Genomic DNA, 13,252 nt, shown 5'->3' on the forward strand with positions numbered 1-13,252 from the left:
ATGATGAGTAGCAGTGCCAGTTCAACATAACTCTCAAACACAAAAATACAGAGGTACATAAAAAGGAAAAGGAAAATAAAATCATCTAATAATGCATATTTTCTATTTATCCAACTTCAGGCAGCTAAATCACTGTGACTGTAGTTACTATACATCAAATGCAATAACCGTCACTTTGTCACATTCCACCCTCCCTATAATGCTCCAGCTGAATGCAAACATGTGCAGAGGAAACAATGCAAAAGACTAACTAAACGGGAATGCAATCTTAAAAACTTTTGTAATTGCACACATCCCATTTTTACCATGTTAATTTAGTATTTCAAAATCTGGGTGAAGACATATCATAAATACAGGCTTAACTGCACATGGGTCTCTTCAGTTCACTTTGAAAAATGTTACCCATAAGCTTGATTTAACCTCTTGTCAACCACTTACATATTCATCTTTCGGGTCTGAATCTCCTTATTTCCACTGCTCTTCTGGTCAGCTGAGTTATATAAATTGCGAGAAGAACTGGAAGGGAAGGCAGCATTCCCACTATTACCACCAGAATGAGTCCGGAATGAATCATCTGAAATAAAGAGTTGCAGTTAAGAAAAGAATTTTGTCTGAAAAATGTACAGAGAGATTAAACAGAATGAGCTGGTTTTCCTGTGGCAATTTAGGCATATTTCCTATGGCACTAATTCAAAAGTTTAACTTTCTGTAACAGAATGGTTTCAACTTAGCATTTCTTCTTCTTTTGTGGAAAAAAATGCTAAATAAAAATAATTAGAAGACACATTTTGGAAGATAGCATTAATACATTTCATGTATGAAAACAGGGGGATTTAATTGGCCAGTCTTTAGGTGCTTAAAATGTATCTATTTAATCCAAGCTTATTGTCTAGTGTCTATTTGTACTGAATGTAAAAAAGACAGGTTCCTCCAGGAAGCCACTAATCTCATTTCAGTCTTTAATGACCCATACTTTTCAACAGCAAATGCAGAGAAGGGCACTTCCAGACAGCAGTTTCCCTCCCCTAATTCAAGAGAAGGTATACATAATAACCCTTTCCTCATGTAAAATGGGTGGAGGCAATTGCAAGACCAACCTTTTTATGACATCCAAAATACCAAGAAATGTCAAGTACATTTTACTTTTACTACATTTAGGTATAACTTTAAACCTACATGTAACAAATACCAAACAAAACAAAAAACAACCAAACAAAAAAACCCACAAATCCAAACAAACAATAAGCAAAACAAAAAATGCAACAAAAAAAAAGAGAAGTAGACTAACCAGACTAGCATTTAAGTGGCCAAACATATCAGATATATATTGTTCTATGATCTTTAGCAGAATGATATCTCACAGTATGCCTGGTAAACAGGGTATATGTGGGGCCCACATGTTCAGCACCCCCCCAAAAAGTATATATAAAATGTAATGGAATAACCTACTTACCAGTAAAGGATAACGTACAATCCTTTCCCATTCCTGATACTGAAGACGTATATCCTGTAGCAGAGTTTTTACTTAAAAAAAAAACAAACACAAAAAAAAAAAAAAGCAAAAAACCACAAATAAATTAAAACCAAACTGTTTATTACAGAAACATGTTTCTCCCAATTGAATGACCCTGCTCTTTATATAATATTGGGGATTATTTATGAGTTTATATAAAAAAAAATTAAATGAGAAAGTTATGCTGAAATTTCTTTAGATTTAGCTGTTCATATTGAAACTTGTTTTAACATATGACAAAAGGTGACATATTAACTTAAAAGGAATACATGAGTAGGACTCAGCATGCCTTAAAGTGATATATCTTCCTTCAGTTCAAAACTGCATGCCTTAATCAATTAAATAGGCTGAAAATTAAGGTCACAATTCAGTGAGCACATCAATACTTTTATAGAGCCTTTTGCATATAATTTCGTAACATTTGCCTATGAGGTAAGAAATGAAGATAATAAAGATACTTAGGACACTTGTCTAAGGTGTTGTATTTTGGATGTAGTGCTTGAGTACTGAAAGATTGGCTTCGAACCAACTTGGATTTTTTGTCTTCTTTGCCTAAAATTATAAGTAGGAAACTTTTTTTAACATATATATCATTGCATTTCCCCAGTAATTAAAATAACTTTTAATATAATTTTCTGTCAACTTTTGCTAGCTGAAGGAACTGATTTAAATGCTTCAATAACAATAAATAAACTTTATGTCACTTATTTATATAGTAAAGATTAAACTAAAACTAAAAAACATAGAAAACATTCAGTTCTAGGAGTGGAATCACTTCCTGTGCATACAAGGTTAAAGTAGCCCACAAATCCCAACAGCAGCTTTGCTGGGTTCCAAAACATTCTGGAAGATTTTTAAAGAGTTCTTACCTGCTGATGTAGCAGAAGAGCTTCCAGGAACAGAGAGTGTGATACTTTTTGCCAACACTGATGAAGTTTTACTGTCTCTGCCTAAAAAAAATCCAAGTATAAATACTCCTTTCATAAAGGTTAACTTTAAAAAATGAAAGATGTCGTAACATATTACAGCCCCGGGGTAAAGAGCAATAATATCAAATCCAGTGCTACTAATACTTCAGAAATACCACAGACAAGTACGTACACTACACACTAAAATTAAAAATACCAGAGAACTAAAACTGCCATGTGTTTTATTAATAAAGCCAAAAGTCTTCCCTCTAATAAAATGAGGCCAGTGTTTATAAGTATCTTTAGAAATATATAGAAAAAAAGGTTTATTGCCACTTTCTAAAACTCTATTTACTGTATAAAATGTTTTTTCTCTGCTCCTTTTTCCTCCTTTTGCAGAAGAGCAATACATGCACGATCAAAATGTACACAAATAAACAAACTTACGCTTCTTTTCAAATATTTTGTTATTAATATTTGTAGATCTTCCTTCATTTTGCTGCTTCTCTTTTTCTAATTGTTCCTAAAAAATGGATAATTTTCTTAGATATTCCTCAGAAAAAAAAAATAAAAATTGTGTTTCCAACTGGGAATCAAATAATCAAAAAATGTTGATTGTAATTATGAATGAACCTCAGAGCTGAGGTTCTGCATTTGATAAGCCTTTATGAAAACAAGACCAAGTATTACAATTGTTCAAGTACAGGGAATTTCTTTGCCCTTCTGTAACATTAGCTAGCCTTAGAACCTTTTGAGAGTACATTCATAGGCAGAATGTAGTGTTAACACAGCTATACCAATAACTTCAAAAGCCAATACTTGCTTCAGGATTGTTGCTGAATAGACACCACTAAACCTTCAAAAAGCTATTTAATGTTAGCTTATTTTCTGTACTATGTTAATAATAAAAAGTGCCAAGTGAACCTTAATTGTCCTATTCTTTTTTTTTTTTTATTTCATTCTAATTACTACCAAAGTTAAAAAGAAAAAAAAATCATTCAGGTCAAGGTTGCTGTAATATACTTTCTATTAAGTCACTTACTAAAATTCAGGAAACAACATATTCAGTATTAAAATCTGTAGCAGTCAAATACATTTAAGTAGGTTCACTGGTTCCTCATCTATTTGCAACATAGAATCATAGAATAGTCAGGGCTGGAAAGGACCTTAAGATCATCTAGTTCCCATGCCCATGCCATGGGCAGGGACACCTCACACTGGACCATGTCCCCCAGGACTTAGTCCAGCCTGGCCTTGAGCACTGCCAGGGTGTCACAATTTACTGTATACATCTCCAGTTCCTCAAAAACATGCCTCTCACAGACAGTGCTTAATGAGACCTTTGTGATACAGAAGGTATGCCCATTTCAGGGGGATATATCATGAAAATACGGGTGCTCTTCTAAAGTCTAGCTGTAGAAATAGGGTAAAAATTGTCATTACAGAATACAAGGTAACAAAGAGCATACCAGGGGCTATTTTACCACAGCCCCAAACTGCTTTAACTATAAAAACATTTATTTTAACTATCTAAAAACTGTTAAAGCTAAGTTCAAGTCTGAATATATGTATGCAGGTCTTGATAACAAAGCTTGAACCTTTGCTACACAAGAGAAGACATCAGTACCTACTGAGATCAGAGGGCCAGAAATACAGGCTCTGTAGAATCCCAAATTGGAAAAAGTGGGTTTTGGACAGTCTTGAACCTGTTCTGGTTTACTACAGAGCAGCTTCATTTTGTCAAATCAGAGAAAACATGATAATGAAATTCAGCCTCTTCTAAATCCTATCAGCTTCTTAGTTTCTCCCACCTTTGGGTGGAGAGGAGCAAGAAGAGAAGACTGCAGTAATCTCATCTGGGGTTTGTGAAAATGTAGTAGGCTAAGTGGTGAAGCGTTTGCTGCAGCTCTCACAGACATGACTGAAGATAAATAGTTTTTATAAGCTGGAAAACTGTTCTGCAGACTTTTCCAAATCCTAAGTAAGTAGCTTGCAGCACCTTTTGCTCTATACAGCCTGCACTAAATCTCCCTCCTGAGAGGCGGCAGATATCAGTGGCCTTTTTTCTGATTAACAAGAAAGCTTGCAACACACAGAGCCTTCTTCGGCTTCCTTGGCACAAACGTTAGGGCATTCATTGATTTGCCTATGGAAGCTGTCTGTCAATTCTGAGGTGTTTCATTATTCGATTTATTATGTTATACACACCTGAAAAATTGCTAAGCTCCCACAAGAAGATTTCATAAAGATGTGCTGAAGGGCTTGGATTTTAGAACTATCAAGGCATCACAGGTGAATATTTTTCAAGCAATTAGTTTTCTAACTGATACAGTAAAATTTAGATAATACAGAAAAGGAAGTCATATGTTACATATGTCTTAACCCTATTGTAAATTGTAAAATGAAACTGCACACAAATTATGAACCTACAAGGTGTCTTGCTAATGTGCACTTCCTCTACCTTAAAATTATTGCCTCATTAATATTTAGCTATAAACTATTTAAAAAAGGACCAATTGTACTCATAAGATATACCATTTCCAAAAGGAGATGTTCTTGTCTCTCTTTTTCTTGATCCAATAAATCATTTTCGTAAAATCTTTTCTGAAACTTCAAAATAAAATCAATAAAAATAAAAAAATCACTATATGAAAATGGGAATTAAAAGTACTTTGTAAGTATTAAAGTTACTGAGTACTTACAGCATCTACAGAGATCTCCATTCTGTCCAATTCTAACACTGTCTGTAAAGAAAATCAAAACATTCTTGTTACTCAGCAGCATGCCATACTTTCAATTAAGAAACTGTCCAGCTAGGAAGCTCAGAATAGTCATATTCAAAATTAAGTATGCCTTTTCTTCATTTGAAGCCTATGCCTGCATTTCTTGCTACACATACAGTTAAAAATTGTCAGAGAGTATTCTCAGATCCATGCTGAGACTCACAGACTAATAACTGACAGACTATCTATTTAGAATTCAAACTACATTCAAGGAAAGCACAGAAGCATGAATGGCTGGAGCATGGAACTAGGAACCAAGACTATAAAAACAACTCAGGAATTTGCGGATAAGCCAGGATGCTTCACACCCAATTTCTCCTGCAGACTGGCCCTATAAGGAAGCCACCTACTTTAGCTACTTAACATCATGGCTTACTTGAAACTAAGCATGGTCATCCCTAAAAGATGTACTTTTCCATGAATATTCACTGTACAAAGACATTTGTAACGTTTCAAAGTCCTGCATCTGTATATTGCAAATATATATATCTAGATACCTCTACCTCAAAAACATCATCATTTTTACTAAAGTCAATATTTAGTCCTATCTTTAGTCATCTGTTATTTTTTCACAAACGGTCATTGAGCTGAAGTCCTGAATCCCAGTAACTATAAAATAACCACAATATTAGTAACCAAGGAAACACCTGCTCTCAAATTTGGCAGAATGCACTGCACTACATCTTCTCTTAATTGTCCAAAATTATATGATAGACAATGAATTCTATAGTCTCCTGTTCTTACATTAAGAGAATCAACAGAAAGAATAAGGCTGACCATCTTTTAACGATAACCCCAAAGCAAAATGCTGCTGGAAAAGAAAAATGCTTACTCTTTTTACAATAGTCAGGACATCTTTGTCTTTCTCTTGACACAAAAGTTTCCTTATACATAACTCTAACTGCTGAAGTAAATGTTTATCAGTGGGTATCCTCAGAGTAGATTTAACCTTTGGCAACAAATAGCATAACTTCATTCTAAAAAAAGAAACAAAACAGTATATATTTGTCTTTTCATGCTGATGTTTAATAATCACCATTAATTTTTGTATTGCATGCTAGCATTTGACATAAGGTTAGTAGGTTTGATTTTCAGAAAATATTGTTGCTTATGTATTGTTTCCAGACATACTGTAACATTTTCAAAATCTCCATAGGTCAGGAAAAGAGTCCTATATCTGAAAGTCAATGAACATTTATTTGGTTTTGGTTTTGTTTTTTTTTAAATGGTTATCATTTTTGTTTTGACTGTTTGGTTGGGGTTCTTTTGTTGTTGTTTCAGGTTTGAGGGTTTAGGGGTTTGGGTTTTGTTCATCTGGTTGGTTCATTCTGCCAGAATGATACGCAGACCTCTAGGTTTTCAAAATTATCTACACATCTATTTATCTCTATCAGGTACCTAAATACACTGGAAATCTGGTTCATCAGTATAAAGCAGCCAAATTCTCACCAAAACTCATGTAACTGCATTTCCATACAACTGCAAGGATGAAGGAAACTTTGTGATTGATAACATTCAAAAAGATTTTCTTACACAAATTCATCTTTCTGTTTTCACACATTCAAAACATTTTAATCTTCACAACTTCCATTACAGAGCTACACCACTTTGTAAAAAGCTAGAATATCTCCCTATGCTCGTTTTAAAATTATGAGCTAACAACTATGTCTGACTTCTAAACTTCTGTCCACTATAGATGGTGCATCCTTTCTGTAAAAAGTGTTAGGAAACATCCAGAAAAGAATTATGAGAAAATTAATTTTAATGTCAGTTAAGGATTTACAAGTTATTTCAAGTTTCCATTAAATTTTTATATCATATCAATAGTGTTTTTCATAAAAACATTTGTTGAAAGAAAAAAAAATACCACATTCCCTTTTATTTTTCTATTTTTTAACTTACTTCAACAATGAAGTAGAAAACTTTTAAATAAGGTAAAACCTATGCTAACTTGTTAAGCTCAGACTACTTAAAGAACTGCTTGTGTGTTTTACTTTCGTATAAAGAGATTGAAATGGATGGAAATTAATGGAGACTGTGAAGTTACATTTCTCTCTATACTCATGAAACAGCAAATTACTTTCTTCTCACCTACAGCTGGCTCCTCTGCCTCACTGTTCCTTTCAGTGCCAAAACCTGACATTTTTGATGAGTTCCCCCAACACTCAGATTGACCTACTTATGTGGTTTCCAACATCATTACCACAGTGCCCTACACCTTTAATAGTGGTTACCTTAAAGGCTCTGTACATTTTTACTCCGCTCCCATTATTTAAGCAGGACAAGAAACCTGTAGCAATATTTCTAAATATAGCATTTAAGGTTTTTGTTTCCTGTTCACTGCTGCATACTCTTTGTACAGTACCTCACATTTGCCACTGGATCATGTGTAAGTTCAAGAACAGGTAGAAAGAAGTATTTACAGAAGAATGATTTTGAAAACAGTTCCATAATGATTTCACATGTATCTAAAAAACGAAGCCTGTTCCAATAACTTTTTCCTTGGCCCAGTTCTGAAAAATAACAATGCACAGATATTAAGTTTTCAGTGTCAGATAGGTAACTTTTCAAAGGTTAACCTAACATTTCCAAGATGATAATCACACTCATCACAAGACACACCTTCTCAGCCTATCTCAATTCTTTATTTCGGTGAAAAAACAGCCTTCCGAATTCAGTGACCATACCTGTCAGTGGACATTGTTTTTCAGAAATACAATCGGTTTATCTAACCATTTGAAAATGCAAAAATAGTAATTGAACTAGTTACCATGTTGAGCAAAGCCCTGTATGCCATCCAAACCATGTCACTGGTGTATGAAAATTACTGTGTAAACTTTAAGGATTGCTAATGAGAACTACTCATAATTCTAACCTAGCCTTAAAACACATAGCATAGACCAGAAGGTCACCTTAGGTGACTAACCCATTCATAAATTAATCTCTGAGAAGATTTATTCAGCACTTCTTATGATGAAGCCTCTGGAGAATTTTATTTCTATAGAGGAACCCTGTTTTGTATATTGCAGCACTTTCAGCTGAGCAATTTTGGATTCAAGAAGCAGGGCTGGAGGGGGCTTGGCATATTATCAGTTTCCCACATTGCCACATTCCCAATTCATTTGCACAAGTTTCAGATATTCCTTGCATATGCACTATATTTTGCCTGATGGTAATATGAGCAACTGAATGCCTTTTAAGTGTAATCCCTCCAATGAAGGCAGAAAGTTACACTGAATAAATACAACTATATATAGAAATAAATCTTTAGTCAAGACTAACTGGCACCTCTAAGTAATCATGGAAAAATTATCTTACGTTCAATCAGTTTCTGGATAACCTCATGCCTCTGTTCTTGTTTGCGATTATAACGCAAATAAACGCAGAGAGTTCGAGCAGCTGCTTTTTGGACTGGTAGGACATTCTTGAGAGAAATAAAGGGAACACAATTAAACATACCTGAAGAAATATGACTAAAAATGCATAAAAAATCTAGAAGTAGAAAAAAATAGCTAAAAAAGCTCCTAACATTATAAATTTTGAAATAATTGCCATGATGTAATGGGTAATTAGGAAGTTTAGCCAATTCATGAAACACCTGCTTTTTTATCCCTTCTGCCTAAGCTGTTTATTCAGTTATTTCTTAAAAGTCTTGAAGTATTTCATGTTTGGGAGGTGGCTTCTATATTACAGGTGTTAGAAAATAAAGCATCTCTTACAACAAACGTTCATTTTCAGAATAAAGTGGTTTTTCATAAGGAATGAAACACAATGTGATATAATGCGTGGAATCAGGAAAAAGAAGGCATATCTCAGGGGAAAAAGTTTTGATGTACCTAGAAACAAATTGATAATGAGCATAAGGAAATAAAAGAACTTTTGGGTGGGAGGAAAAATATGACAACCTGTCAATCCAAATTTTGCTCCTCAAACTGGGGGAAAGTTCTCAGAGCAATTTCTCAGCCTTATATTAAAAAAAACCACATCCTGATATACCATGTGCAATGAGAAGTAGCACTTTCAGACAATTAAAAAGTACTACACATAGCAAATATATGGTGGTCATTGTTCTAAATAGCATAAACAAACAAAAAACAACATGAAAGAGGTGGGCTTACATTTGTCAAAATGATTGTCAACATTCTGTGAAGAAAGCGGTAATAAATCTGATCACTTGATATGATGTGAGGGAGACATGCATATTTTTGCAGTAACTTCTCGTGAGTTCTCCATTTCAAAGAAGTTGCTGCTCTCTGTTCTGCTGTTGTTAATGCAGTAATCAAGTCAGGAATAGACAATAACTAGAAAAAAAATATAAACATTAAAATAATTTTACATATTCTAGCTTTATGTCATGTTACCATGCTTAAAAAGCACATCACAGCAATGCAACAGGGGAAGAGATTTTAAGGGGTCGGTTAATTCCTCTCCTCAGACAGGATCAACTACACTGTGACCACTTCCAGAAGATGTTAGCCTGCCTTGGTTTTAAAATAATGTAATGATTGGGTTTAAACAATCTTCCCTAAGCAGTAAATTCTATTTTATTACTCAAAAAGCTATTCCTGTACCTAACTAAATAAACTTTCATTTCCAATCCCTTGTCCTGACAAAGAAAAACTGATGACTGTACCCTTTTAGAGATATGAAAGAGCATTACGACAATTCTCTTCAGTCCTCTCTTTTTCAAACCAAATAAATTCCATTTTCCTTCTAGCCTTTTGATTTTGCAGTCATTGTTCTCAGCTCCCTAATTGATTTTAATAGGAATTATACACCTTTTCTCAGTGGGAAGCAAAGACTTTGTAGTAGCCAAGCTAAAGTCCCTTTAGCACTAAGAAAATGAAAGAGTGCGCCACATTTTGACATTGCACTTGTTACATGTTACATAGATTTTCAGCAGTATATATCTGAAAAGTTTACATTTTAAATTACACTCTCAACTTTTCTCCATATGAGAAAATAAATTTATTCATTTCTTATATTGTTGGAATATCTCAATTTCTCCATACACTTAGGAAGTATACTCAAAACAGAATCTTGAAGCAGGAGATGATCTTTTATGTTTCATTTTACAGGTAAGGATTCACTGAATAAACCATCGTCCAGAGCCACATAAAATTAAATTAGTGAAGTTGGGAGCTGAATATAGATCTCCTAAAACCTAATTCAGTGCCTTTCTTCAGCAAATAGGCTTTCTTCTACCAGAAACTGTGTCTGAAAATGGCAAACACGGGCAGTTGCCACATAAATAAAATAAATAAATAAATAAATAAATAATAAATTCTGTCATTCCTTTATCATGAAGCCAACTTATGTTTTAATTTAATGATAGTATTTCAAAATTTTATTTATTTCAGCAAATATGTGGCTAACTAGAAAAAGAACATGGATGAACATTATATTATGTCAAGTCTTTCACAATTCTTTTTTATTATTAGCATATTCATACCATGTATGTCTGAAAAACTTTGCTACTACCTTCATTTAGAAATCAAATAAAAAAAACCACGAGAATACCCACCTTGTTCTCTGATCCACAGTTTTCTCCTCCATTAGTCATTAGTTCAAGGATTTCAGGGAGGTGACCTACCAGGGCATCTAGCACCTATTTAAAGAAGGCTGCATAAATGAGTTCTGTAAATTAACTTGACTCAGTTTTTATTTCTCACCAACAATATCCCTAGTGACATGTTTTATAGTACTGTTCTCTCATATCTATCTCAACAAAAAAGAATGAGATGCAAAGTATTTGCTTTGATGAGGACTGGGATTTAAAACTGATGTTTCAATGTAGTTATGTTTTAATGTATTAATATAAGTACTATACATTATAAGTTTAAGAAAACAAACTGTAGTTTTGATTTATATGAATACTACAGCCAATGCTTTCGAAGATATTTTAAAACAAACATTCATTCTCAAATAAAAGAGCCTTGACAAACACAAAGAAATGGGATTTTTTATATTTGTCAACTGAATCTTAAAAGCAACTTTTCATGCTGTAAGAAAAACTGCAGTTGATAAATTAAAATAGAATGTATAGCTTATATGAATAAAATAGCCAAACTTTCAAATGTTGTAATTCTTACAAATAGACTAGAAAAGTACATAATTACATATTTTTGGCACCAGTTCTGACTGAGGTGGTAAATAAGGCACCAAATACTTCTTATTACAGGTGTCAAAACAGGGAATTTTTTAGAATCACCAGCTGCATCTGAGTCTCAACTTTCAGGTGTTCAACTTGAGAAATCTTTAAAGATGCATCAGAATTTCATAAACTGTAAGTAGATGTTCTATGAACACTTTCAATTCCCTTGAAAATGTCTAACAAAGGGTAACAATAGAGAACCTGAAAGCAAAAGGAAATTACGAATTTGTCTCATAAATATTTGTCTTTTTTCTAATCCAAAAAGGTCTCACACTATGTCACCTGTAATCTAGCTAAGTGATTCATGTTTTACACAGGTTGAAACTGAGGGACAGTAAACTATCTCATAAACACAGAATCTGTAACAGACCTTGGACTGAAATTCTTTCTATAAATTGTGATCTTTGAACCATACACAACTTCTTAATCTCCCCTTCAACTGAAGAAATGAAAATAAACCAAAGCAAAACCTTGAACACTATCACGGATTATTTTAACACAGTATCAAAACCAAATATTTCCATAAAATTTGCAAGGTAATAAATGATATGGCGATGAAAACAATTTAGAATTAACATTTTTAAAAAGTTATAAATTCAGCGTGGGTTTACTAAATTTAAACACCTTCCTATTTTCCTCATTTTTTATTCACAGAAGGCTGTCATCTTTATGAAGCATCTGTGAAACAGAAGTAAAAGCTGTTGATCCTTTCAAACTGTTACTCTACTGTCTTACTGAAGAGTTATTAAACATCAAGATAATCTGCCTCAAAGTAACAAGCAAAATAAAATTCTAGTAAAAGTATATTACCTCCAGTGATTCATCCTGCAACAGTGTAACCAGTTCTTTATGTATTGTATACACACCAGAATTTAAAAGCTTAGCCACCTAAAAAATGACAGGAAAATAGCAAGGTGAAACATTCTCTAGTTTCATATAACTACATCAATATGTGCTTACTTTACAGCAAGCATGAAGATGGGATGAAGAGCAATTGTTTAGTATCAGACTTCTAAAGTTGTGTTCTTTCCCACAGATCACATTAAAATATGCTAATATAAAGAATATGAGTCAAGAAACTGGCCTATTATCTAACCATCAAACATGCTTTCAAATGTAACACTTTCTTACACTTAGCAAAAAATTTTAAGACTGCAAGGCTAGGAAAAAGTAATTCTGGAATATTCAAATGTTGTAGATCATGCTCCTTAGGAGAATTAACATTTCAGACTGTTATATAATTTACAAAAGATAAAACATAAAAATTTGTTTAGCCTGTGCTGGATTTTAAGTTTCCCCAATATTTCCATCTGAAGTTTTCAGTCCTCCTTTGTTGTTTTTTTTGCTCTGATTCATAAATCACATATGAAATTCTAAAAACCACCCCCAGTCCATCTCCAGACTGTTATAAGAGTTTTAACCCTTTTCACATGAGAAAGCCTTGAGGAATAAGATTATTGCCATACTGAATAAATAGATAACTATTTTTAATGACCTCTTTATTTATATAAGCCAAGCAAAATAAAAGCTTGCTCCTAATCAAGATGAAGCTTTAAGGAGATGTCTAAAGGGAGCTTATTTATATATATAAAAAAAAGTTCACCTAGCAGTTAATACCATAAATTGCCCATTTTGGGCTGTCATATGGTTGCCTAGTTATGGTGTTAAAATTAAACCAACAAGCACTAAATGCATGTTCAGACCAAGGTATAGTTTTACAGACTTTTTTAAAATGAGCTAAAATACTTCATATTCAGGCAGCACCTTAAAAATATTATACATCTAACAAAAATTTTATGCAGAACTAGATGCTAATTTTATAATTTCAACAATTACCTTGGATTATCATTTCCTAAGGCAAAGCATCAATAGGTAGCAAGAAGCGGAAATACAT

The 13,252-nt window shown here is 33.3% G+C and overlaps 1 protein-coding gene across 12 annotated transcripts in view; it reads right to left on the reverse strand.

Moving 5' to 3' along the window:
- The window catches only part of PPP4R4 (protein phosphatase 4 regulatory subunit 4), an 82,280-nt gene that overhangs the window by 24,157 nt on the left and 44,871 nt on the right, over positions 1 to 13,252 (reverse strand). For 7 of the 12 annotated variants that reach the window (XM_061359858.1, XM_061359861.1, XM_061359863.1 and 4 more), the window contains 13 exons: positions 12,169 to 12,246; positions 10,729 to 10,812; positions 9,323 to 9,505; positions 8,523 to 8,628; positions 7,570 to 7,717; positions 6,037 to 6,181; positions 5,124 to 5,165; positions 4,957 to 5,031; positions 2,869 to 2,944; positions 2,383 to 2,463; positions 1,972 to 2,065; positions 1,454 to 1,524; positions 439 to 574 (listed from right to left, as the gene is read on the reverse strand). In XM_061359858.1, the coding sequence (XP_061215842.1) occupies positions 439 to 574; positions 1,454 to 1,524; positions 1,972 to 2,065; positions 2,383 to 2,463; positions 2,869 to 2,944; positions 4,957 to 5,031; positions 5,124 to 5,165; positions 6,037 to 6,181; positions 7,570 to 7,717; positions 8,523 to 8,628; positions 9,323 to 9,505; positions 10,729 to 10,812; positions 12,169 to 12,246 (1,319 nt within the window). Of the gene's footprint in view, positions 1 to 438; positions 575 to 1,453; positions 1,525 to 1,551; positions 2,066 to 2,382; positions 2,464 to 2,868; positions 2,945 to 4,956; positions 5,032 to 5,123; positions 5,166 to 6,036; positions 6,182 to 7,569; positions 7,718 to 8,522; positions 8,629 to 9,322; positions 9,506 to 10,728; positions 10,813 to 12,168; positions 12,247 to 13,252 lie in introns of those variants that run through there. The other 5 variants (XM_061359862.1, XM_061359859.1, XR_009726471.1 and 2 more) reach the window with 5 other exon arrangements.

This window comes from Neopsephotus bourkii, unplaced genomic scaffold (assembly GCF_033783945.1).
Source record: "Neopsephotus bourkii isolate Nb327-2 ecotype Australia unplaced genomic scaffold, CSIRO-AGI_Nbou_v1 NB_998, whole genome shotgun sequence".
Taxonomy (NCBI): domain Eukaryota; kingdom Metazoa; phylum Chordata; class Aves; order Psittaciformes; family Psittacidae; genus Neopsephotus; species Neopsephotus bourkii.